At 44.6% G+C, this 26713-nt stretch overlaps 1 protein-coding gene across 3 annotated transcripts in view; it reads left to right on the top strand.

The window, feature by feature from the left end:
* Nucleotides 1–21553, top strand: part of EXO5 (exonuclease 5) — a 28523-nt gene extending 6970 nt beyond the window's left edge. For 2 of the 3 annotated variants that reach the window (XM_058164273.1, XM_058164272.1), the window contains one exon: nucleotides 1704–3051. In XM_058164273.1, the coding sequence (XP_058020256.1) occupies nucleotides 1704–2168 (465 nt within the window). In that variant the 3' untranslated portion in view covers nucleotides 2169–3051. Of the gene's footprint in view, nucleotides 1–1703; nucleotides 3052–20756 lie in introns of those variants that run through there. The other variant, XM_058164274.1, reaches the window with a different exon arrangement.
* Nucleotides 21554–26713: the final 5160 nt, after the last annotated feature.

Below are 26713 nucleotides of genomic sequence, written 5' to 3'. Positions count from 1 at the left end.
GTTTTTGGGGAGGAAAATAAGAAAAAAGCTGATTGGCAGGTGGATCGGCCTCCCGGAATACCCCCAAATCAGCTGTTCCCAGAGGTGAATTTTAGCAACAGGTTCCTTGGTTGTGAGCTCTGTGCCTTGCTTTTTTTTTTCTGCCTCTGAAGTCTGAAACACTGTTTCAGAAAAAACGTTTTTTCCTGCCTCTGAAAGCCTCCGAAACAGCTTCAGAAAAAAGCCTCTGTTTGGACGCTTTTTTTCTGAAGCTCTGTTTGGGGGCTTCTTTTCTGAAGTTTCGTTTCTGATGCTTTTTTCAGCCTCTGAAACCTCCATTTGAGAAGCTGAACAGGGCTACATTCGGCGTATAAGACGCACCCAGATTTTCACCTTCTTTTTTGGGGAAAAATGATGCGTCTTATACTCCGAAAAATACGGTAACATGGGGCAATTACTTTCCATGATCTGAATTCTCTGCTTGTGTCAATTGCCTCCCAACCCCTGATAGCATCTGCTTATTTACCCGCTGCATCGCATGGCTGGCTCAGAATTAACATGGAGTCAGCAGAGATCCTCCAATCTTTTCCACAGCTGGTATATTTTAATCATGGTTGCTTGGAACTGAAGAGTAAATTTTGGAAATGTTATCAGATTTTATTTGAAGTTGACAGTAGTGAATATACCAATCATTTGTGGTAGTCTAGAGCAGGGGGTCTCCAACCTTGGCAACTTTAAGCCTGGCGGACTTCAACTTCCAGAATTCCCCAGCCAGCAAAGCTGGAAATTGAAGTCCGCCAGGCTTAAAGTTGCCAAGGTTGGAGACCCCCTGCTCTAGAGGACAGCATGAGACATTTCCCTGTAGGAAATTTGTGTTAAACCTTTACAGTGGGCATATCAAACCCAAATAAGCCCTCATATACATCTAAATACAGATAGTCCTCAATTTACAATCATTCATTTAGTTACCATTCAAAGTTACAATGGCACTGAAAAAAAGAGACTTAGAACTAGTTATGTGTTAGAAATTCTGTTTCTATATACCACTACAGAGCAAACAAAGTACAGTCACCATGTGCTTTACTGCTCAATTATTTTAACTGTAACAGGAAATAGGAAACTAAAAGAGCATAGATTATGCTATTTACTAGATCCTAGTAAACAGTAAACAGATCCTTGTAAACAGTAAACAGTACCATCTACTGGCTGAATACTAAGTGTAGTGGTTGCATAAAAATACATTGCAACAATGAATTCCAACGTTATGACCATCTCAGCATCCCTACCATCATGTGATCAAAATGTGACCACTTGGCAGCAGGCATGTATTTACAACAGTTGCAGTGCCTTGAGCTCATGGGATCAATTCAATTCAAGCCTTTATTCTCATAGTACAACATGTGTACAATGAGATTGGCTGAACCTCTCTTCGTACCATCCCCATTTGCCACCTTCCCAGCCAGCTTGTCTTGAGAAAAGTCCATAAGGGAAGCTGGATTTGCTTAACAACTGGGTGATTCACTTATCAACTGCAGTAATTTTCTTAACCATGGCAGCAAAAAAAAGAGACAAAATCAAGGGAGACTGACTTAATACCCATCTCGTTTAGCAATGCAAATCTTGATCCCAATTGTGGTCGTATGTTGAGGTCTACCTGTACTCAATGATACAGATGAGGCTGAAAATTGGATGCAACTTAAGAAGGGGTGCTTGATTCATTGCAGGTCTCTTTATATAAACATCTCTTCGATGCGATGGTGCAAGGGTGCTTAACCCAAGATATCTTCATACATCACCTTCGTCTGAAGCCCAAACAATCGCTTGGCCAGGAGATCCAAGAACACGCTCAAAAAGCTGGATTCGTGGTGCAGTTCTTCGAAGATCTCCTGGAGCTGGTGCTCCTCAACTTGACCCACTCAGACATTCCAGCCATCGACCGCCTTCAAATTGAGTACATTCATCAGGAGACCAACACATTGCTGGGCACGGAAGTTATCACCTATGACCACGATGAATTGATGTCCATGTCCCATTATTTCTTAGCCTATTGGAAAGGGCAAAGGGATCCCAAGGGAGTGGACATTGAAGACACTTGGAAATGTATCTATTGTGTCTTCGTCGACATCTGTGATTGGCGCCGGCAGAGAGCGGACAGCCTGATCCAAAAGGGCAGCGAGAAGAAAACCTGAGCGAGAGCCAAGCCAACCCTAGCCAGCTTCCTGCTTTACCCTTCTATCATTCTTCCGACAATATGACTGGGTTTGCTAAAGACGGTAGAAGCTGTAGCCCATCGTGTTTTCAATGAGACTTCCTTAGGTCCGTGAATTTATTGGATCGGCCCAACTCCTCCTCGCTCAGGAGCCAAATGACTGTAGCTTCACTGTTTTTCTCTGTCTTTCTGTCACAAAGCTCAACATTCTGAATGTGAACTTGACACCAAGGTATTGATGGGTGGGTGTGCATACAAAGACAAAATGTGTGTATATTCCCAGGTCAAAATTTTTATTGTGATAAATTTGCATAGTATTTTTTCTCTTAACTCTGGACAGTTGTAAGCTGGACTACTACAGTAGTGGCCAAAATTGTGGAAACCTTTTGGGAAAAGTGTATTTTTGAGGTTTTATGGCTAATAACACCACTTTTTTTACTTTTTTTTTTGAGTTTCAAGATAATCATATTCCACTGCTGAGATGGCTCAGACCTTAACCCAGTTGAAAAATCTATGGAGCCGACTAAAGAAACTTGTTAGTCAGAAGTGACCCAGCAATAAAACCCAATTAATAGAAGCAATCATTCAGTCTTGGTTTCACATTAGAACAGCTGCAGAACTAAAAGACTTGGTTCACTCCATGGAAAGACGTTGTAAGGCTGTAATTCATGCTAAAGGTTACCCAACTATTAACTGGCATGGTGATAATTTTTGTGTATCTCGTTTTTTTCTATGGTGATATTTTTTGTATATCTCGTTTTTTCTACGTGTTTCACTTTTCTTCTTTATATTCTAATAGCAAATCCTTCATAAAAGTTGTTGCGTTACATTCTTGATTAAATTATCTTTCCATTGATATATAATTTTATGGTACTACTCTAAAAAAAAGTGGTTATTAGCTAGTTTTAGAAAATACACCTTTCCCAAATGGTTCCCACAGTTTTGGCCACTACTGTATACTAATCCAATGCAGGTTTAGCATCCACTGGTCCCCATCCAAAGGCAATCTAGGACAGCGGCCCCCAGTCTTTTGGGCACCAGGTACCAGTTCCAAGGAGAACAGTTTTTCTGCAGACTGGAGGGAGCATGAATCTATGTGCTGCTGCATCCTGCAGATGGGGCTTCACTTGTTTACAAGCCCAGTTTCTGGCATGCCATGGTCCAGTTCTGGTCCATGGACCAGGCGTTGGGCACCCCAGATCTAGGAGATGCACCTTCTCTCTTGGCCCTGCCCTCTGGAACAGCAACTCTCTCCCTCCATCAAACCCTCTGTGAAATGAAGATTTTGTTATACTTTAAATTTTTCCTCCAGCATAAATTTCTTCTACAGGTAGCCTCCAGATTGATCATAGAATAGAATAGAATAGAATAGAATTTTATTGGCCAAGTGTGATTGGACACACAAGGAATTTGTCTTGGTGCATATGCTCTCAGTGTACATAAAAGAATCAAAGTACAACATTTACAACACAATTGATGGTCAATATATCAATATAAATCATAAGGATTGCCAGCAACAAGTTATAGTCATACAGTCATAAGTGGAAAGAGATTGGTGATGGGAACTATGAAACGATTAATAGTAGTGCAGATTCAGTAAATAGTCTGACAGTGTTGAGGGAATTATTTGTTTAGCAGAGTGATGGCCTTCGGGAAAAAACTGTTCTTGTGTCTAGTTGTTCTGGTGTGCAGTGCTCTATAGCGTCGTTTTGAGGGTAGGAGTTGAAACAGTTTATGTCCAGGATGCGAGGGATCTGCAAATATTTTCACGGCCCTCTTCTTGATTCGTGCAGTATACAGGTCCTCAATGGAAGGCAGGTTGGTAGCAATTATTTTTTCTGCAGTTCTAATTATCCTCTGAAGTCTGTGTTTTTCTTGTTGGGTTGCAGAACCGAACCAGATAGTTATAGAGGTGCAAATGACAGACTCAATAATTCCTCTGTAGAACTGAATCAGCAGCTCCTTGGGCAGTTTGAGCTTACTGAGTTGGCGCAGAAAGAACATTCTTTGTTGTTGTTTTTAATGATGTTTTTGATGTTAGCTGTCCATTTGAGATCTTGCGATATGATAGAACCCAGAAATTTGAAGGTTTCTACTGTTGATACTGTGTTGTCAAGTATTGTGAGAGGTGGAAGTATGGAAGGGTTTCTCCTAAAGTCTACCACCATTTCTACGGTTTTGAGTGTGTTCAGTTCCAGATTGTTTTGGTTGCACCACAAGGCTAGTCGTTCGACCTCTTGTCTATATTGTCGAAATGCCAAAACTGTTTTGCCCCATTTTATGATCTTTCTTGCCACGGGTGCTAAGTGAACCCCTAGAGTTAAATTAGTAACATGATTATTAAGTGAATCTGGCCTCCCCATTGATTTTGCTTGTCAGAAGGTCTCGAAAGGGGAATCCGTGACCCCAGGACGCTGCAACCATCGTAAGTATGAATCAGTTGCCAAGCGTCTGGATTTTGATCATGTGACCGGGGGGGTTGTGCTGCAACAGTCATGTGAAAAATAGTCATAAGTTACTTTTTTCGTTGCTGTTGTAACTTTGAACAGTCGCTAAACTCTATAAGTCGAAATTGGAAGTTTACCTGTATTAATCTCCTTATCAGTTCTTTTCCTAGACATGGAGTATCCTAGGTGTAGGGAAGGGCATTATTATTTTCAGTCTCTTGTTAATGATGGTGAACTGTTAACACTCCATCTTAAAAAATCATGTCTGAATAGAATAGATAATAGATGGTGCAGTGGTTAGGACAGCAATAGCACTTAGACTTATATACCACTTCACTGTGCTATATAGCCCTCTCTAAGCGGTTTACAGCCTATTGCCCCCAACAACATGGGGGCCTCCTTTTACCGACCTTGGAAGAGTGGAAGGCTGAGTCAATCTTGAGCCGTTGAGACTCGAATGGCTGGCAATTGGCAGTCAGCAGAATTAGCCTGCAATACTGCATTCTGACCACTACGCCACTACAGAATGCAGTACTGTAGGCTAACTCTAGGGAGGGGAGGGGAGAGGGGGGAGGGAGAGTGACAGAGAACGAAGAGAGTCTGCTCACTGGCAGAATGGGTATAGTCTAGTGATGGCAAACTTTTTGCTACACCGAGTGCCGAAACTGGAATGTGCATACATGCACGCATACCAGAGCGCCGGAAACCCGAAGACCAGCTGGCTGGCGCACGCATGTCTGTTTTTGGAGCGTTTTGGGGGCCATTTTCAGGCTGTTTTTCGGGCAGTTTTCAGTCGATTTTGGGGACATTTTTGGCTGTTTTTTGGGCCAAAAATGGTCTGAAAATGGCCCACAAAAATGGCCTGTTTTTTGGCCATTTTCCAGTGCTCCGGCACCCATGAAGACCAGCTGGTCAGTGCACCAGAAACCATAAGAGCAGCTAGCAACAGCTTGTGTGCCCACAGAGAGGGCTTTGTGTGCCACCCCTGGCACGCGTGCCATAGGTTCGCCATCACGGATATAGTCAGCTGTGGCTCAGCAGTCTTGCAAGACAGTCAAACTGCCAAAAATGGACGAGCGTCTCCTACAAAAAAGGTAAAGATAAAGGTTCCCCTTGCACATACGTGCTAATCATTCCCAACTCTAAGGGGCAATGCTCTTCTCCGTTTCAAAGCCGAAGAGCCAGCGCTGTCCGAAGACATCTCCGTGGTCATGTGGCTGGCATGACTCGATGCCCAAGGCGCATGGAACACTGTTACCTTCCCACCAAAGGTGGTCCCTATTTTTCTACTTGCATTTTTTAGATGCTTTCGAACTGCTAGGTTGGCAGAAGCTGGGACAAGTAGCAGGAGCTCACCCCATTACGCGGCACTAGGGATTCGAACCTTTCGAACTGATGACCTTTCAATCGACAAGCTCAGCGCCTTACCCACTAAGCCACCGTGTCCCTTCTACAAAAGGAGACACAAATTAAACTAACCCTATTTCCCATCTCTAATCATTCTGAGTCTCTTGAAAGAGGCTTGCAAACCAGAAATAGAAAAGCAGCAATTATCAGAGCGTTCTGTTTTTCTTGGAGAAGGTTTGATACGCTGTTCTGATTTTACGCCAGCCCTCTCTTTTCATTCTGTTCTGTTCTGCTGGCCCCATATTCTTCTAAAGAAAATTAAGAACACAATTGCCACGGGGTAAGGAATAGGAGGAACTGTTTTCCTGAGACAACTCAATTGAATTCATGGGAAAACAATGTTTTCTCTTAGCTAAACTAAGCTAAACTAAGCTAAGCTAAACTTAGTGTTCAGTGTTCGAGCAATTAGCCTCCGTTGAAATTAACTTGGATAGGTTATATTCCCTTGAGCGTGGCGGAGTGTTATCCAGAGGGAGATACAGTACAGGTAACCTTCACCATAGGATCACCAAAGGTGCTTTTCGTTTTTTCTTCGAAGACATTTCACTTCTCAGCCAAGAAGCTTCTTCAGCTCTGACTGGATAGTGGGGAATGGAAAGGTTTATATTCAGTGGTGGAATGCTGCCGGTTTAACAACTGGTTCAGTGAGCATGTGCTTTGCGCGGATGCGCTTGCTTTGCACACACGTGCATGCTTTGTGCATACGCGCCTAAGGCGCTTGTGTGCGCAGCACTGAAAATGGAGCATTTAGAAGCTCACTGCTTACCTTCCAAGTCAGCAATGGTAAGTAGAACAGTGAGGAGCGGGAAATCAGCTGGGCTGCGTGATTGAGATGAGCTACAAAGCAGGAAATAGAGTGGGGATGGGTGGGCGGGGCCAACTGATCATTAGAACTACCGGTTTGTCTGAACCGGCTGAATACCATCTCTGTTTATATTCCTTGCAGAAAGCTGCTCATCTGCTTCCTTTTAGAGTCATTGAGGCCACCTGGAGGTGGTTTATCTGTGCCTTCAGGGTCACCTGAGTAGTGCTCCTGGTTCCTGTAGTCTGCAGTTTTTCCTCTGGAAAACCGTTCATAACTCCCACACCATTCGAGGGTGTTCATCCCAAAGGGCACCTTTAGGACAACCATGACCTGGATTACTCAGAATCTCCATAGACTTTTAGCAGGGGTGAAATCTAAAAATTTTCCCTATCGGTTCTGTGGATGTGGCTTAATTGGTGGGTGTGGTTTGGTGGTCAAGTGACTCGGTGGGCGTGGCCAATAATAAAAATAATAAACAAAGTACACAAAACGGGTCTGGATGGGGAGAAACAGACTCAGACTCAATCCATCCAAGACGGAGTGGCTGTGGATGCCGGCACCCCGGTACAGTCAGCTGCAACCGCAGCTGACTGTTGGGGGCGAGTCACTGGCCCCAACAGAGAGGATACACAACTTGGGCGTTCTCCTGGATGGAGAGCTGTCATTTGAAGACCACCTGGTGGCCGTCTCCAGGAGAGCCTTTTACCAGGTTCGCCTGGTTCGCCAGTTACGCCCCTTTCTGGACCAGGATGCCTTATGCACGGTCACTCATGCTCTCGTCACTTCTCATCTGGATTATTGCAATGCTCTCTACATGGGGCTACCCCTGAAGTGCACTCGGAGACTCCAGTTAGTCCAGAATGCAGCTGCGCGGGTGATTGAGGGAGCTTCACGTTGCTCCCGGGTAACACCACTCCTGCGAAGTCTGCACTGGCTACCTGTGGTCTTTCGGGTGCGCTTCAAGGTCCTGGTTACCACCTTTAAAGCGCTCCATGGCTTAGGGCCCGGGTACTTACGGGACCGCCTGCTGTTACCTTATGCCTCCCACCGACCCGTACGCTCTCACAGAGAGGGTCTTCTCAGGGTGCCGTCCGCCAAGCAATGTCGGCTGGCGGCCTCCAGGGGAAGGGCCTTCTCTGTTGGAGCACCTACCCTCTGGAATGAACTTCCCCCCAGTTTGTGCCAACTACCTGACCTTCGGACCTTTCGCCATGAATCGAAAACTTATTTGTTTATCCAAGCGGGACTGGCTTGATTTTTAAATTCTCAAATTTTGAATTTTTAATAATTTTATATCGGGTATTTTAGCTTGGGTCAATTTGACGGTTTTAATTTGGCCATTATTGAATATGTATTTTAACTGATATTTTAATTTTGTATATTTAATTGTTTTAATCTTGGCTGTACACCGCCCTGAGTCCTTCGGGAGAAGGGCGGTATAAAAATTTAAATAATAAATAATAAATAATAAATAAAACAATAAGAGGTACCAAAAACCAACTTTCACACTTTACACACACACAAAACACAACACAACTGATTCACACACACACACACACAATGTAAAAGCAGCTGCACTTCACCCAAAATGGCCCCTGCAGCAAGCAGGAACCTCACACAGCCACAAAAAGCCCAAAAACCAACTTTCACACTACACACACACAACACAACACAACTGATTCACACACACACACAAAATGCCACGTACAGCTTTGTGAGATTTTGTGTGTTTGTGTAGTTAGAGCGAAACACTACAGAAACACACCAAATCTCCGAAAGCTGCACAAATATTTTATTATTTTATTTTATTTATATTTTTAGATAAAAGCAGCTAAATTTAAAACTTCCTTAACTTTAAAACTTCCTTAACTTTAAATTGCTATATCAAAAAAAAAAAAACTCATAAAAAAACCCCAATTAACTATTTTTTTAAAAGCCCCCCCTCCATTACTTATCTAATTCAAGGGAAAAGGCAGGCAGATTGAGTTGCTCACTAATGAGATGGATTGCAGCCAGGCAGATTCAGTTGCTAACCGATGCAATTGATTGCAGCAGCTGAAGCAAGGTCGGAATAGTGAGCAAGACCAAAAGAAGCATAAATGGAAGGAATGAAGGAAAGATGGAGGGGAAAGAAGGGAAGGGAAGGGTCCCCAATGCTGGTTGCTCTTTTTACTTACATTAACAAGCACAGCATGTTTCCCATCTGAGTGGAATTATCCTCCTCTATAAGAATACAGGAAACCGACTTTTTTGCCCTACCAACTGTAGAGCAATTAGCTTACTTAGTACAAAAAAGGAAGCAACATGCAAAAGCGTCTTTATTGGATTGGGCCCAACATGAAAAACCTCTCAAGAAACAGATGGGATTTAGAGGGGACCGTTCAACCTTAGACCGCTGTCTGCTCTTGCGCTGTTTAGCTGAAAAATACACACACGCCCCTGCCCAAAGGGACCGTTTTTGCAATCTGTGTGGATTTCAAATCAGTGTTTGATCTGATTCTGCAGGATAGGCTGTGGCAAAACCACCTTCAGAAATCCTCAGTGTATGAAAGATTGCAACCTCTTTATCCAGATTCTATTATCCCGCCTCATTGAGGCTCAGATGTCCCTCTTGGCGGCTCTTTTCCCCCAAAAGAGGGATAAGGTAAGGACGCAATCCAGCCCCCCTCACTTTTTAATTTGTACATCAATAAATAATTCAGGCACTTTCATTGTCTTAACCATCGCTGCCCAATTTTAGGCAGCAATCCCAGACAGTGTGGTAATTTTTTTTGCAGACAATGTGGTAATTTTGCTTATTTCTCCAGTGGGAATGAGAAGGACATTGCGAACATTGGTTTCCTTTTGCCTAAAAGAACAACTTGTAATAAGCTATTGGAAAAAACAAAAAAACCCTAAAGGACTAGTGTTTGCACAACAAGCCAGTAGGTCACATAAATGGCAGATTAAACAGACCCCAATAGAGCAAGTAGGTACTTATAAATACCTTGAAGTGAGTTCCAGGTTTCCTTATCTTAAAAGTGCACATTTTTTCTTATCGAGCAAGCGGGCCCCACAGCTGTCTTAAGATTTTTCTATTCAAAGGAGGCACATTTTCTTTCTGAAGCTTGCAAAGTTTTGCTCGCTAAACTTCATCTCTCACCTTCTTTATGATGTTCCAATTTGCACTTTTACAAAGTTTAATATCCCAGTGGCTTTCTACTCCAGGTTTATAAGAGCAATACTTGCAGTTCCAAGATGGGTCAAGAATGCTGTTTTACAGTTAAGAGACTTAAGTGGGGTTTGTGGAGAAAAGCCCGGCTCTATCGCTTTACTTTCTGCTTGAAATGGATTTCTTTCCCCCTCCCGTGGGTCTGACTCAGTGATGAAATCCTCCACGGATTGTCACCAGTTCACTGCCTTGCATGCGCGGCGCACACCAAAAGCATGCTGCACTTGCACAGTACGCGCCAAAAGCACGCTGCGCATGGGCAGTGCGCGCCAGAAGCACACTGTGGATGCATGCACAGTGCACACCAAATATGTTGTGCGGACCACAACATATATGCAGTGCGGACCAAATGCGCACTTCGTGTGGAAAAAAAAGGCTTAACAAGTGTTGTGCGTTCTCCGCTTTCCCCGCAGCCGGGCCCGTCTTATCTGCTTCCAACGCTGAGGAATGTCCTGGCATGCCTCCAGGCCCCAGCCCTGGCTCCATGCCCAGACAGGCTGAGGAAGAAGAAGTGCTTCCAGCCCCCAGCCCTGGCTCCATGCCCAGGCAAACAGAGCAACTAGACCCCTCCCCCTCCCCCACAGCATGTGAGCCTGAGGAAGGTCAATTACCAACAGCTGCAGACTGGAGTGACCCTCGCTTCAGAAGAATTGATAGGCGGCAGCAACAGAAGGAAGGGAGGGGCAGGCCTGGATAAGTGCTGAGTCATGGAGCCACACCCCATGGCCTATATAAAGGATCTGCTTTCTGGCATTCTCTGAGTCAGGCAAAGTCTACCTTATCTTGCTGAAGTCACTTTCTGGTCTCCTGCCTGCCTTGAGAACTTTGCTAGGACTTTGGCAGAGCTGCAGAGGCACGCCTGATTCGGATTTCCCTGACCCGGCCGTCAGCGGAGGAGTGGGACACGACAACAAGGTAAGTAGAACAGTGAGGGGGTAACAGCTGTGCCGTGTGATTTAGATTCACTAGAAAGCAGGATTTCAGCAAATCTAAATCACATGGCACAGCTGATTGTCAGAAATACCAGTTCGGATGAACGGGTAGCTTTTTTTCCCCCTACTAGTTCACCCGAATCGGTAGCTTTTATCACTACCAGTTCATCTGAACCAGTGCGAACCGGTAGCATTTCACCCCTGGTCTGACTCCACTGATTCTCCGAGCCCGTTTTAAATCAACTTGGTGAACTAATTGCAAACTCCAGTCCTTACAATTTTTTTTTTAAGTCCCTGACCATGCGGGCTTGAAAATGCCAGGATTCATCTTAAACAATTTATCTGTTGTGCCTCATCCTCCCTCCTCTCCTCAGCCAGGCCTCTCCCGTCTCCTCCCGGGCCTGCTATCAGATTCGGAGTCTGATAAGGAAGATGAATGGCTTGTCATGCCTCCAGCCCCCAGCCCTGGCCCCATGGCCGGACAGGATGTCAGGAATGAACAAACAAACCTCACTCCTACAGCGTGTGAGCAGGGAGCCAGCCATGTGCTGGAATTACCGGCAGCTGATCCAGCGGAAGAGAATTCACAGTGGGAGGATCCCCGCTTCCGGAGATCTGGGAGGCAATGTCAGCAGAAGGAAGGGAGGGGCAGGCCTGGATAAGTGCTGAGTCATGGAGCCACACCCCACAGCCTATATAAAGGACCAGCTTGAGTCAAGCAAAGTCTCATTTAGTTTGCTGAAGTCACAACTTGGATTCCTGCCTGCCCTGAGAAATCTGAAAGGAATTTGGCAAAGCTGCAGAGGCTTCATGGCCACGTTTGATACAGACTTCCTAAACCCGGTCGTCGGAGGGGGAAGGGGACACGACATCATCCCTATCTGGGATATTGATTTTCCAAGTCAATTTAAGCCTGATATCTGACTCTTCAGTTAACAGAGTCTTCTCAAATGAGCGTGTGCCTTCATCTTATCTCTCTTCAATTCTAATTCTGAAATTGTATTGACCTTTGACTGGATGTTCTACCTCTTGCAGTTCTGTGGAAGAGGTTTTAAAACATTCCTTTTCAGCAGAGTTTATATGAAATCCCCGAGCCGTATGCCCCTTTGTTTTGCTGCCTCTATAAGGACGGAAGGAAGCTGTATATTTATCCCATTTAAAAAAAACACACCCAACTTCCCTACTGGTAGGACAGGGCACAATATTTGCCTGTTGTTGCTTTTATCTGTGTAAGACCCTGAAATATCTTTTCCCGTTGCCTGATTTTGTGGTGCCATTTGTTTTATTCATCTTCCTTATGGTTTGCAATTGCCACTGCTGTTTGTGTTACTACAATAATGTATTTTACCTCCAGTATTATAGATGTAGATTAACAGAGCTGGAAGGGACCTTGTAGATCATTTTTTAATTTAATTTTATTTATTTGTCATAACACCATACATAAGTATAAACATGAAGCAACAGTAGGACAGGAACAGTAGGACAGGAACGGTAGGCAACTCTCTAGTCCAACTCTCTACCCAAGCAGGAGACCCTACACATTTCTGACAGATGTCAGTCCAGTCTCTTCTTGAAAGCTTCCAGTGATGAAGCTCCCACAACTTCTGAAGGCAACTTCTGTTCCATGGGTTGATTGTTCTCACTGTCAGAAAATTTCTCCTTATTTCCAGGTTGAATCTCTCCTTGATCAGTTTCCATCCATTATTCCTTGTTTGGCCTTCAGGTGCTTTGGAAAATAGTTTGACACCCTCCTCTCTGTGGCAGCTCTTCAAATATTGGAAGACTGTTATCCTGTCTCCCCTGGTCCTTCTCTTGACTAGACTAGCCAGGCCCAGTTCCTGCAACCGTTCATCGTATATTTTAGCCTCAGGTCCCCTAATCATCTTGGTTGCTTTTCTCTGTACTTTTTCTAGAGTCTCTACATCTTTTTTATAGTAGTGACCAAAACTGGATGCGGTACTCTAGGTGTGGTTTTACTAAGGCTTTATAGAGTGGTATTAGTACCTCACTTGATCTTGATTGTATCCCTCTGTTAATTTGAGAGGCTGCATAAAGAGGAGAGGGGTCAACTTATTTTCCAGAGCACCAGAAGGCAAGAAACAATGGATGGAAACTAATCAAGGAGAGAAACAACCTGGAATTAAGGAAAAACTAACGGCGAGAAAAATTAATGCTTCAGTAATGCTTCATCACTGGAGGTTTTTAAGAAGTGACTGGACAGCCACTTGTCTGAAATGGTATAGGGTCTCCTGCTTGAGCAGAGGGTTGGACTAGAAGACCTCCAAGGTCCCGTCCAGTTCTATTCTGATTGAAGTTTCTACAATCTTAATGCAACTGTATTTTTTATGCATTTTATCTATTTTATGTCATCCTTATTTGCAATTGTATTGCCGCCCAGCGTTGTCTTGCATAGCGAGATGGATGGCATAGAAATTTAAGAAATAAGTAAACTAAAAAAAACTTTTATTGCTAATTAGAGTTGTAATTATTTATTATTGTATTTTCTGCCCCATGGCCTATAATAATTCTATAATTATAATATATATATATATTATATATTATAATATATAATTCTGCAACCCAACAAGAAAAACACAGACTTCAGAGGATAATTAGAACTGCAGAAAAAATAATTGCTACCAACTTGCCTTCCATTGAGGACCTGTATACTGCACGAATCAAGAAGAGGGCCGTGAAAATATTTGCAGATCCCTCACATCCTGGACATAAACTGTTTCAACTCCTACCCTCAAAACGACGCTATAGAGCACTGCACACCAGAACAACTAGACACAAGAACAGTTTTTTCCCGAAGGCCATCACTCTGCTAAACAATTAATTCCCTCAACACTGTCAGACTATTTACTGAATCTGCACTACTATTAATCGTTTCATAGCTCCCATCACCAATCTCCTTCCACTTATGACTGTATGACTATAACTTGTTGCTGGCAATCCTTATGATTTATATTGATATATTGATCATCAATTGTGTTGTAAATGTTGTACCTTGATGAACGTATCTTTTCTTTTATGTACACTGAGAGCATATGCACCAAGACAAATTCCTTGTGTGTCCAATCACACTTGGCCAATAAAAATTCTATTCTATTCTATTCTAAAGGTTTGGATTTGGACTGTAAAAGCTTTCAGCAATAATGTGAGCAACACCAGAGGGCAGTCTTACCGTAACAATTTGCATTGTCCACTGTTCTCTAAAGCTTGCATAAAGCTCAGCTGTGCGGATGGTACCAAATTGGCTGTCAAAAATGCATCATTGTGCAAAACCTCAGCTCACTGGAGAAGACTCTGATGCCGAGAAAGATGGAAGGTAAAGGAAGAAGAGGATGACCAGCAGCAAAGTGGATGGACTCAATTACTGATAGCCCTTGACTTGCAACCATTCGTTGAGTGACGAATGGTTGAGTGACGTTTGAAGTTACAACGCACTGAAAAAAGTGAGTTATGAGCCACGATGGTGCAGTGTTTAGAATGCAGTACTGCAGGCTGAGCACCAAAGAATTGAGGCCTTTGAACTCTGGTGCTGGAGAAGACTCCTGCGAGTCCCTTGGACTGCAAGGCAATCAAAAGGGCCTCTGGTGGCTCAGACTGGTAAGACAGTCTGTTATTAACAGCAGCTGCTTGCAATTACTGCAGGTTCAAGTCCCACCAGGCCCAAGCCTTGACTCAGCCTTCCATCCTTTATAAGGTAGGTAAAATGAGGACCCAGATTGTTGGGGGCAATAAGTTGACTTTGTATATAATATACAAATGGATGAAGACTATTGCTTGACATAATGTAAGCCGCCCTGAGTCTTCAGAGAAGGGCGGGATATAAATGCAAATTTAAAAAAAAAAAAACTGGTCCGTCCTAGAGGAGATCAACCCTGACTGCTCTTTAGAAGGCCAGATCCTGAAGATAAAACTCAAATACTTTGGCCATGTAATGAGAAGGAAGGACTCACTGGAGAAGAGCCTAATGCTGGGAAAGACTGAGTGCAAAAGAAGAAGGGGACGGCAGAGAACAAGGTGGCTGGATGGAGTCACTGAAGCAGTCAGTGTGAGCTTAAATGGACTCCAGAGGATGGTAGAGGACAGGAAGGCCTGGAGGAATGTTGTCCATGGGGTTGTGATGAGTCGGACACAAATCTGCAACTAACAACAACTGCAGGCTATTTCTGCTGACTGCCGGCTGCCTGCAATTTGGCAGTTCAAATCTCACCAGGCTCAAGGTTGACTCAGCCTTCCATCCTTCTGAGGTTGGTAAAATGAGGACCCAGATTGTTGGGGGCAATAGGCTGACTGTAAACCGCTTAGAGAGGGCTGTAAAGCAATATATAAGTCTAAGTGCTATTGCTATTTTTCACACTTAACGACCATTGCAGCATCCCCATGATCATGTGATCAAAGTCCGCAACTGGGTCATATCTGATGGTTGCAACATCCCAGGGTCACCTTCTGTGACCTTCTGGCAAGCCAAGGAAGCCAGATTTGCTTAACAACCCTGTGACTAACAACAACTGCAGAGATTCATTTAGCAATTTTGGGAAGAAATGTCATAAAACGAGGCCAAACTCAGTTAATTCTGTCTTGCTTAGTAGCATGAATTTTGGGTTCAGTTGTGGTCGTAAGTCAGGGACTACTTGTATTTGGTTCTGAGATGTGTTTTTTTAGGACATGGAATTGGGTGCTGCTAGAAAAGGTGACTTTTATCTTTTTTGGGGGGGGTCCAACCTGTAAAAGGATGGAGAATGAATTCTGCTGTGAATGTTGTGAGTTGTCCAAAGTCACTTAGATGGGATGGCTGGCTGATGCAGATGGGAAATAAGGGGACTGGCTAACTTCCAAGATACAATAGTCTGTAGAGTATGTTCTAATAGAAGACAATATCTGCAGCTCAGCATTGAACTGTGCAATCTATGGTCCTTTCCAAGTTTGTTTTCTTGCAGACATTTCACAACCTTACTAGGTAACCACATCCATGCAAGATCAAAGGCCTGAAGACTAAAACATATGAAGAACGGCTGCAGGATTTGGGTTTGGCTAGTCTAAAGAAGAAGAAAAAAGAATTAGGGGTGATATGATAGCAGTATTCCAGTACTTGAGGGGCTGCCACAAAGAAGAGGGGTCAGTTTATTTTCCAAAGCACCAGAGGGCAGGACCAGAAACAATGGATGAAAACTAATCAAAGAGAGAAGCAACTTGGAATTAAGGAGAAACTTCCTGACAGTGAGGACAATTAGCCAGTGGAACAGCTTGCCTCCAGAAATTGTGGACGCTCCATCACTGGATGTTTTTAAGAAGAGTCTATAAAGGTAAAGGTTCTCCTCACACATACGTGCTAATCATTCCCGACTCTAGAGGGTGGTGCTCATATCCGTTTCAAAGCCAAAGAGCCAGCGCTGTCCGAAGACGTCTCCGTGGTCATGTGGCCGGCATGACTAAACACCAAAGGCGCATGGAGCGCTGTTCCCTTCCCACCAAAGGTGGTCCCTATTTTTCTACTTGCATTTTTTACATGTTTTCGAACTGCTAGGTTGGCAATAGACCATCACAAATCCTCTCCAACAGCTATCACTCAGATAAGCAGGGATTAACACCAGGCAACAATCAAGAAGAAAACAATTCCCAAAAGTACCATCAAAACACCCTCGCACATACACACAACATAGGGAGCAAACTCCACACTCATTTTGTCCCAATGGTGCTTTTATTTTAAAAGCAACTGGACTTTCTGATTTTTATTCAAGACATTTTGCTTCTTATCCAAGAAAACCTCTTCAGAGCTCCTTAAAGAAATCTTAAAAGAAAAATCAGAAAGTCCAATTGCCTTTAAAATAAAAACACATGGTTTGGGACAACCATGACCTAGATGAGTAAGAACCTTCATAAACACCCTCACTTACTTTTAGATTATAGAAAGAATGAGCTGGGATGCAGTGGCTCAGTGGCTAAGACACTGAGCTTGTCGATTGAAAGATCGGCAGTTCAGCGGTTCAAATCCCTAGTGCGGCGTAATGGGGTGAGCTCCCGTTACTTGTCCCAGCTTCTGCCAACCTAGCAGTTCGAAAGCATGTAAAAATGCAAGTAGAAAAATAGGGACCACCTTTGGTGGGAAGGTAACAGTGTTCCCTGCGCTTTTGGCATTTAGTCATGCCGACCGTATGACCATGGAGACGCTGGCTCTTCGGCTTTGAAACGGAGATGAGCACCGCCCCCCTGGAATCGGGAACGACTAGCACCTATGTGCGAGGGGAACCTTTACCTTTACCTTTTTATTGAATAGACACATAGAAATAAACCACATTACACACCATTCAAAAGAGTCAAAAAAGCTAAGAAGGAAGCAAACATGGGTTTATTCCTGTGTCTATTCAATAGAGACAGAAATAAACCATATTTACATACCATTACACGGGGGTGGAGGGGAAGCTAAGAAGGAAACAGATATAACTTATTTCTATATATCTCTTAAATAGGCACATAGACGTAAACCCATATTCACACAGCATTCAAATGAGAGGATGAAAAGGCTAAGAAGGAAACAAATATGGCTTGTTTCAATAGACACATGTAAATAAACCACATTTACATACCATTCAAAAGAGACAATAAACAAAGCTAAGAAGGAAACAAAAAAAGATCAGAACACATCCTCTCCGACAATGAACATCCAGATAAGCAGGGATTAACACCAGGCAAACAATGAAGCAGAAAACAATACCCTAATCAAGGAACTACTGGGGGACGGGGGTGGGGAACCACCATCACCATCAGCGGTGGGTTTCACATTATGTTACTACCGGTTCACCGCACCTACATGCGCTCGCTTCATGCACGCGCCCCCGGTTCGCATGCATACTTGCCTTCCGCGCATGCGTTTAACCTTCCATGCATGCACTTTGCTCATGGGCGCGCCTTCTGCACATGCGCCTGGCCTCAACAACTTGCCTAAATGGGATGGCATAGAGCCGTGATGGCGAACCTATGGCATGCATGCCACTGGTGGCAAGCGTAGCCATATCAGTGGGCACGCAAGCTCAGCTCCGGTGCACATGCACACACTGTCCAGCTGATTTTCAGGCCTTCTGGGCCCAACAGAAGTAGGGAAACTGGCTGTTTCCTGCCTCCAGAGGGCCTGGGTGGTGGCGGGGAAAGCCCGTTTTTCTCTCTTACCTGGCTCCAGAGCCTCTCTGGGGGGATGGAAAACTGCTTTTCCCACCCCTCCCCAGGCCTTCCGGAGGCCAGAAACGGCCCATTTATCAACTTCCGGTTGGACAGGAAGTGACGTTTTTTGCTGTCCCCAGCCCCCAGAACCTCTCTAAGAGTCTCTGGAGGCTGGGGACAGCAAAAAAGTCACTTCCTGTCCAACCGGAAGTTGGTAAACGGGCCGTTTCTGGCCTCCGGAGGGCCTCCAGGGAAATGGGGAAGGCCATTTTCCACCCTCCCAGACTCATAGAGAAGCTCTGGAGACAGGTAAGAGAGAAAAACGGGCCTACTGGGCCATCGCGTGTCAGGGGGAGAAGAGTCACGTGCACATGTGCTGGGGTACGGCACATAAAATTATGGGTGTGGGCACGCATGCGTACCCCACCCCCTTTCCTGGCACCCGATGGCAAAAAGGTTAGTCATCAATGGCATAGAGTCTGGGTAGGTGGGTGGGGAGGTCCACCCGCAATTTCCGCTACAGGTTCGGGCGAACCAGTTGGAACCGGCTGAATACCACCTCTGATCACCATCATTTCCAGAGTAAGCTACTGTGTATAAACTGAGAGCAAAGCCCACATTCATTCGCTCTGATTATGTTACCTAATTGGCTAATCAAACACCTGCAAGCAAACATCCCAGCTCCGAGGACATCAAGGACTCTCTAGAGTATGCTATACCACTTTTTGCTGCATGTTTTGAATACAAACCCTTTCAGCTTTGCAGCCCCAATTTGAATCCAAAATAGATCGTCTCGATTATTTTGGAAGTCTGAAGTCCTTCTCAACGGCTTCAGGCAGCCTTTTCTTCTACCACAAGGAGCTCCGCATCACTCAAATTGGGACATTTCAAATTGGAAATGTTTTGCACAGCTCTTGCCATTTTTTCACTGCAGGGGAGAAATTACAATCCGTAATTCACCGGCGGGGGACTTAACGCCGAGGCGGGACTCAATTCGCCTTCCTAGTTCTGCTTTTCGCGGTGGGATGTTCTGTACGAACCTGTGTGCATTAGGGAGGATGACGGCGTATTAAAAAACCGCCAAGTAGGGAAGACAGTTGGCAGAGCTGTTCTTGGGAAAGGGCATGTCAAAACATTGTGCGTTGAATTAATGGGTACTTTGCTATTTTGAGAGCATGTGGTCAGCATATTTGCAAAGTGTCTCGCAAGGTTGTGTTCAACTGTTTACCTGGACTGTTCCCTTTTCTCTTGCAGGTGGGCAAAGCTCTAACTATGAGCTCTTTCCTTTCCTTTCCTTTCCTTTCCTTTCCTTTCCTTTCCTTTCCTTTCCTTTCTTTCTGTCTCTCTCTCTCCCTCCCTCCCTCCTTCCTCCCTCCCTCCCTCCCTCCCTTCCTTTTCTTTCTTCCCCCCCCTATGTTTATGCAGTTTAAGCTGAAGCAAGCATTGATCAGAAAATATGTCAAGGGTGAAATGCTAGCCTTCCTTTAGAAAGTCCTTTGCACTCTGCCAAAGCCAGCTAAGGACGCAGTGGCTCAGTGGCTAAGACGCTGAGCTTGTCGATCGAAAGGTCAGCAGTTCAGAGGTTTGACTCCCTAGTGTCGCACAATGGGGTGAGCTCCCATTAATTCTCCCAGCTTCTGCCAACCTAGCAGTTCGAAAGCACGTAAAAAGTGCAAGTAGAAAAATAGGGACCACCTTTGGTGGGAAGATAACAGCGCTCCGTGCGCCTTTGGTGTTTAGTCATGCCGGCCACATGACCACGGAGACGTCTTCGGACAGCGCTGGCTCTTCGGCTTTGAAACGGAGATGAGCACCACCCCCTAGAGCTGGGAATGACTAGCACATATGTGTGAGGGGAACCTTTACCTGAAGCCAGCTAGGTGTCAGCAGCTATTCCCCTTTAGCTGATTTCAGAAGGTGAAAGTCTAAAGTTGTTTATTTTGAAGATAATAGACCATCAGAATATAGCAATAGCACTTAGACTTATATACCGCTTCGCAGTGCTTTACAAGCCCTCTCTAAGCAGTTTACAGCCTCTTGCCCCCAACAATCTGGTTCCTCATTTTACCCACTTCGGAAGGATGGAAGGCTGAGTCAACCTTGAGCCGATCAAGATCGAATTCCTGGCAGAGGGCACAGTTAGCTTGCAGTATGGTATTCTAACCACTGCACTATCATGGCTTTTATGCAAATCTCCTCCTCATATCTCATATCCAAATGCACTTTAGGAGAGAGGGGTTCTCCATGTTCTGACTCAGCCTTCGCAAGTAGGGATAAGACATTTACTCGTGAATAAAACAACCCCCCTTTTTATAACAGGGCAGTAACAGTCTTTTATTCACATGAATAAACAAAATAAATAAATAAATAGAACATAATTAGTCCCAAGAAACCTGGGTTTAGGAAAGAAATCTGAATTGCTTGGTGTACATTATAAACAAATGGTTGTCTGTGACAACCGGCCACTCCCAAACCCCTCCTATTTTTTTCCCAGCCAGGGAGGGGCTGGCTATCATTTGCATCTGCTTCTCCCCGAGAGCCAGCTTATTGATTTCCTTTGCTCTCCTCTCTTTTCCTCTCTGCACATATGCGCATCTAGGATGGGCTCCATCTGGCTCAAGCCCCGAAGACAGCTGCCTCTCCACCTGCCCAATCCCCCCCCCGATCTGCCTCTGATGCTGTTTCCTTATCAGAGCCTTCCAAAGGCTCTGAAGCTGGCCCAGGCGCTCCCTCAACCTCCTCCTCATCTGACTCTGCTGCTAATTATGACAGCAGCCAACAGGCCACAACACTCCATAGATTTTTTTTTTATGGTCCCCTTTGCACTCTCCTTGCACATTCAATTTGCAGGGCGATGATCTTGACAGTGTATGAGAGTTCATGAATTGGAATAGACATGGTAACAGGGCAGCCAATGGGGACCGTTTGGTGAGTCAGGCAGCTCGGAGCCTGGACACGGCTTAGCTTGACTGATTTGTATATAATATAGCTTCAATATTACAGTATATGCCTTCTGTGATTATACTGATTCTGTATTTCTGGAGTGTGAGTTCTGGTTCTGGCTTCTGCTGCATGGGTATTGTATACATGCATCATACTTTATATTACTGTATATAAACAAGTTTCTTTTGTAAATGAATCCTGTTGAATTCTTTACTTGTGTACTGGTTGGATTGCTGCAAACTCTGTGGTTTGAGCTGTTCCTTACCCGCAGTTGCCTTTCACAATGCCTTCTTTTTTGAGGGAAAAGTTACTGTGTAGCTTCTTTATATATTTATTTCTCAAATGCTGGCACTAGCATCACTTTTACTTGGCAAGTCTTCCCAGCTAGTGGATGAATCATTTACTTACAGTCCTCAAGATATTGCTTCTGTAAAGTAATGCAGGCTGAAAGAAAACTACAATCTTCCCTTCCCCCCCCCCCACAAATCTATGCAACAAAACCAGCATAAGGCAGAAACCAGAGAGAGTGTTGTGTCCCACTCCTCCTCTGATGGCCAGGTCAGGGATGTCTGTATCAAGCATGGCCACAGAGCCTCTGCAGCTTTGCCAAAGTTCTCTCAGAGTTCTCAGGGCAGGCAGGAGTCCAAGATGTGACTTCAGCAATCCAAATTAGACTTTGCCTGACTCAAAGAATGCCAGAAAGCAGATCCTTTATATAGGCCATGGGGTGTGGCTCCATGACTCAGCACTTATCCAGGCCTGCCCCTCCCTTCCTTTTGCTTACGTCGCCTCTCCATTCTCCAGAAGCGTGGATCCGTCCACCCTCCAGCTGCCGGCAATTCCAGCTTGTGACTGGCTTCAGGTTCTTCATGTTCACATGCTGTGGGGGAGGGGTTTATTTGCTCGGTTTGTCCGGGCATGGCACCAGGACCGGGGCCCGGAGGCATGCCAGGCCATTCGTCTTGCTCGGTCTGTCCAGACATGGTGCCAGGACTGGGGGCTGGAGGCATGCCAGACCGTTCGTCTTCATTATCCGTCTCTGGCTGAGATAACAGGAGATGAGAGGGGCCCGGCTGCGGAGAGGGGGGTGGCCGAAGCACAGCAGAGAATGAGTTGTTACTGAACCCCTGAAAAATGGCCTGAATCTAGACCACAGCATGTAGTCCTCAGCTTACGACTGTAATTTAGCTCGGTATTATAGATGTAAATCATGCCTGCCATTAAACGGGTTACTCCGTCACCATGCCCAATTTTACGAACTTATTTGTGGCAGTCATTAAGTGAATGCTATGGTCAGTAAGTGAATCCATGGTCTACAATGGGCGCTTTTTTTTTTTGGGCTGGAAACTGTTAATAAATGACAGTTTCCATTTATTATTATTCCATTTATGTTGTAAATTGCAGCCACATCAGCACAGGACTCAACATTTATAGTCATAAGTGTGAGTCAGTTACCAAGCACCCAAAAATAAGATCATGTGACTGCAGGGGGGGCAGCGGTCAGAACTTTGAAACTGGGTCATAAGTAGCCTCGGAGCGGGGGAAAGATCTATAATAGATTTGAATGTTCGCTAAGTGACCAGTCATAAGTCGAAGTCTAGCTGTACTTGAGAGATGAAATCTGTATCTATTTATGTGGGAGTGAAGCCATTTGACCTGCTATTTATTCATTTGTTTGGAAAGAGTTGGCTATTAAATTAAATAGGCCAAAATGAGCAGGGGGTTTGACTAGAAGACCTCTGAGCTCCGTTCCAGCCCTATGTTTTCCACCAGGGATGAAATCCAACAGGTTCTGACAGGTTCTGGAGAACCTGTAGCGGAAATTTTGAGTAGTTCTGAGAACCGGCAAAGGCCACCTCTGGTTGGCCCCAGAGTGGGGTGGGAATGGGGATTTTGCAGTATCCTTCCCCCAGGAGTGGGGAGGGAATGGGGATTTTGCAGTATCCTTCCCCTGGAGTGTGGTGGGAATGGAGATTTTGCAGTATACTTCCCCTGCCATACCCACCAAGCCACACCCACCACACCACACCACGCCCACCAAGCCACGCCCACAGAATCAGTATTAAATAAAGTGAATTTCACCACTGTCTTCCACCATCACCTTACAAAATGAATGCAGAGGTGTTAAGGTTCACATACAAAGGTCTTCCTTTTGTCATGTCCAGAAGATAAGGCAGGAATATTACCTTTTTGAGGGTTATGTTGGAACCCTGAAGCTAATGAAGCCTGGTTCAGTGGCCTGTGGAACTTCATGCCACAGTAAAGAAAGGAATTGTCCATCTAACAAGGTGGGGTGGGGTGGGGGCAAACAAGCCAAGAGACAGTTTTGACACAAAATATTTTTTTTTAATTATGAATTTTGCAAAGACACGTTTAAGCAACAAAATATACATTTTTACCCTTCTGTAGAATTTTTTTTTTATACAGTGACAAATACAAGAGGCTACCATAGCAATAAATTAAATATACATTATGTACAACATACATCATCAGCAACCTGCTACGAAGCATTGCTTCTTAACACAAAGAAAAATACTTCATTTCGTCGGAGTCCTACGTTGTTGTTTTTTTACAAAATCCTAGTCTTCATGATTTCATTGAACTCTAGCAACACAATAACGGGAATATTTTTCTCCCCTTGCTCTGTCAAAATGGAGGAGTATTCTGGTACTCTCCCCCCCAAAATTAGCATTTTTTTCTTAATTTGTTGCGGTACCATGCTACATTTCTGAAAGCCAAAGAAAACTTTTTTAATCAAAGGTATCAATGCATGCTTTATGTTTTTCTTTCGGTTCAACAAAAATAAACTTCCATTATGGTCTGAGAATTGTTAAAGGAGCCTGTCACGAAGAGTGCAATGGCTGAGGTCCTTGCCATTTTGTAAAATAGTTTGCCCCTCGGATGCTTAAACAATTCGATGCAGAATCATCCCTTAAAACCAATCAGTGCAAAATTCTCTGTAAAGTGGGGGATCTTTTTTTTTCCTTCATAAATTACATCACATATCCAAGCATTTTAGCCTTGGCAGTTTAAGACGCATGGATTGCAACTCCCAGAATTCCGCAGCCGGGGAATTCTGGGAGTTGAAGTCCACCCATTTTCAAGTTGCCAGTGTTAAAATGGACTGTAGTAGAGCCTCCAGATTCAGAAATAGTGTTGTTGTTTTTTAAAACCAGTTGCTGGAGAGAATTGATTGTGTAGGGTGTGTGTGTGTGTGTGTGTGTGTGTGTGTGTGTGTGTGTGTGTGTGTGTGTGTATGACTTCTGCCATCCAACCACACTGAACATTTCTTTACGAGTTTCTGGTGCTTGATTAGGAGCAAAGCCGGTGTCAGGGAAAATCTTCCCTTCAAAATTAGGGTGGAGTTGATGCCGCAAATGGTAGGAATGACTCCCTTGGGGGAAAAGCTAGCGATAGCTCAAATTTGACCCACTCAAAATTTTTTGTTTATTTTAAAAATACAGACGGACACACAACTCTACAACACTAGATGCAATGTTATAATTTTCATTCATTCACTCACTTAATCAATCAATCATTTATACCCTGCCTCTATTATTATTACTTCCTCCTCCTATTTCCTCCACAACAATCTTGTGTGGATGAGTTGGGCTGAGAGAGAATAACTGGCCCAAGGTCACCCACAAGCAGGGGTGGGCCGCCGGGGGTTCGCAGGGGTTCGGGAGAACCTCTAGCAAAGATTCTGTGCAGTTCGGAAAACCCCCAAATCCCACTCCTGGCTGGCCCCACCCACCCCACCCCTCCCAGGAGTCGCCACGTGGCCTGTTTTGGATGTAGGTAAGTGCATGTACAGAGGCTCAGGGAGGGTGAAAAACGGGGCTACCAGAAGAGGGCCTCCAATGCCTGGGGAGGCCATTTTTGCCCTCCTGGAGGCTCGAGGAAAGCCTCCGGAGCCTAGGGAGGGCAAAAATTCTCCCTTTGCTGTGGTGCAGGAGGCCGACTAGACCACGCCCATCATGGACACGCCCACCCAGCAACTGGGCAGAGAACCCCTTGCTAAATTTTTTGAAGCCCACCCCTGCCTACAAGGTTTTCATGGCTAAGGCAGGATTTAAATTTGGAGTTTCTAGTGCCTTCATTTTCTCATTTTTTTTCCTCCCCTCCCCTCCCTTCCTTTGGGGATTGTGGGTGCCCCCAACACTTGAGGTTTTTGAGCAGAGATTGGACAGCCATTTGTCTGAAATGTTGTGGGGTTTCTGCTTGAGCAGGTGGTTGGACTGGATGACCTCAAAAGTCCCTTCTGACTCTGTTATTCTCTTCCATGCCAAGAGGGGGAGAGACTGACATTTGTCAGGCTCCTGAACTCTGTTTAATGTGGGCTTCAGAAGTTACACCGTCAAACTGGCTAACTACCCTCATCTTGGTGAAATCAAATTCATCCACGAGGGAGTGGATGGGCCTTGCAGCCGGTCATTGGATGCTTACAACCTGAGAAAATCAGAAAATCAGAAGGGCCTCTGTGGCTCAGACTGCTAAGACAGTCTGTTATTAACACAGCTGCTTGCAATTACTGTAGGTTCTAGTCCCACCAGGCCCAAGGTTGACTTAGCCTTCCATCCTTTATAAGGTAAGTAAAATGAGGACCCAGATTGTTGGGGGCAATAAATTGACTTTGTATATAAATATACAAATATGATGAAGACTATTGCTAACATAGTGTGAGCCACCCTGAGTCTTCGGAGAAGGGCGGGATATAAATGCGGGATATAAAAATAGATACTCTCCATTTCTGGGGGGTTTAGAACCCAATGTCAACTCGCAGATCATCCCTGACCTGCTCTCAAGTTGCCATAGGCAAGGGGGGTGGAAAACCGACGAAGCAGCACGGCAGCCAAAAACAGAAGCACATTCCAGACATATCTCTCTCAAGACTGTCTCCCAGGGTTACCCACAGTGGCTGGAGGAGAGTGATCTCTACAACCCGCAAAATTGCTTCATTGGCGAATGTGATTGAGGACACATCCTGGGGTGGAACAGAGTCATGATTGGGACGTAAATTACATGAGGTCAGAGTTGGCTTCACTTGGAAGTGCCAACATGAAGCTCCTAATAAATAACTGGATTTCTTTTGAAGCTTAGCTTGAGACTCATGATTTAATTAGGGCATCTGTTGGAACCCTGACAAGCAGCCAACTTTGATACCCTTTTTATTTCATGCCCCTTTCAAAAAAATCCACCCCAAAATTTCACCAAAATGAAGATGAAAATTTCAGACCTGTTCCCTTCTTTTTTTTGGTGGCAGCCAGGGAGAAATAAAAAAAGGATGTTTAAAAAAAACAAAGGGAAAGTTTGCTTGACTCAGTCTCTCTGATAAACCTGAAGCTGAGCAGCATTGTCTATTGATCTTGCTTTGTACTTTGTACTTTAGAGTTGCCATACTTTCAATAAATAAACATTATTTATTATGGTTGGTCATACAAGTCAGCCAGATGTTGAGACGGGATTTGGCATTTTTGTTCATCTAGCCCAGTGGTTCTCAACCTGTGGGTCAGGACCCCATTGGGGGTCGAATGACGATTTGCCAGGGGTCGCCTAAGACCATCGGAAATATGGGAAGTATACTTGCAAGTTGAAGAATCGCGCTCCAATGGT

Source organism: Ahaetulla prasina, chromosome 1 (genome assembly GCF_028640845.1).
Source record: "Ahaetulla prasina isolate Xishuangbanna chromosome 1, ASM2864084v1, whole genome shotgun sequence".
NCBI classification, from domain to species: Eukaryota; Metazoa; Chordata; class Lepidosauria; order Squamata; family Colubridae; genus Ahaetulla; species Ahaetulla prasina.
This window is presented reverse-complemented; position numbering and strand designations above follow the sequence as displayed.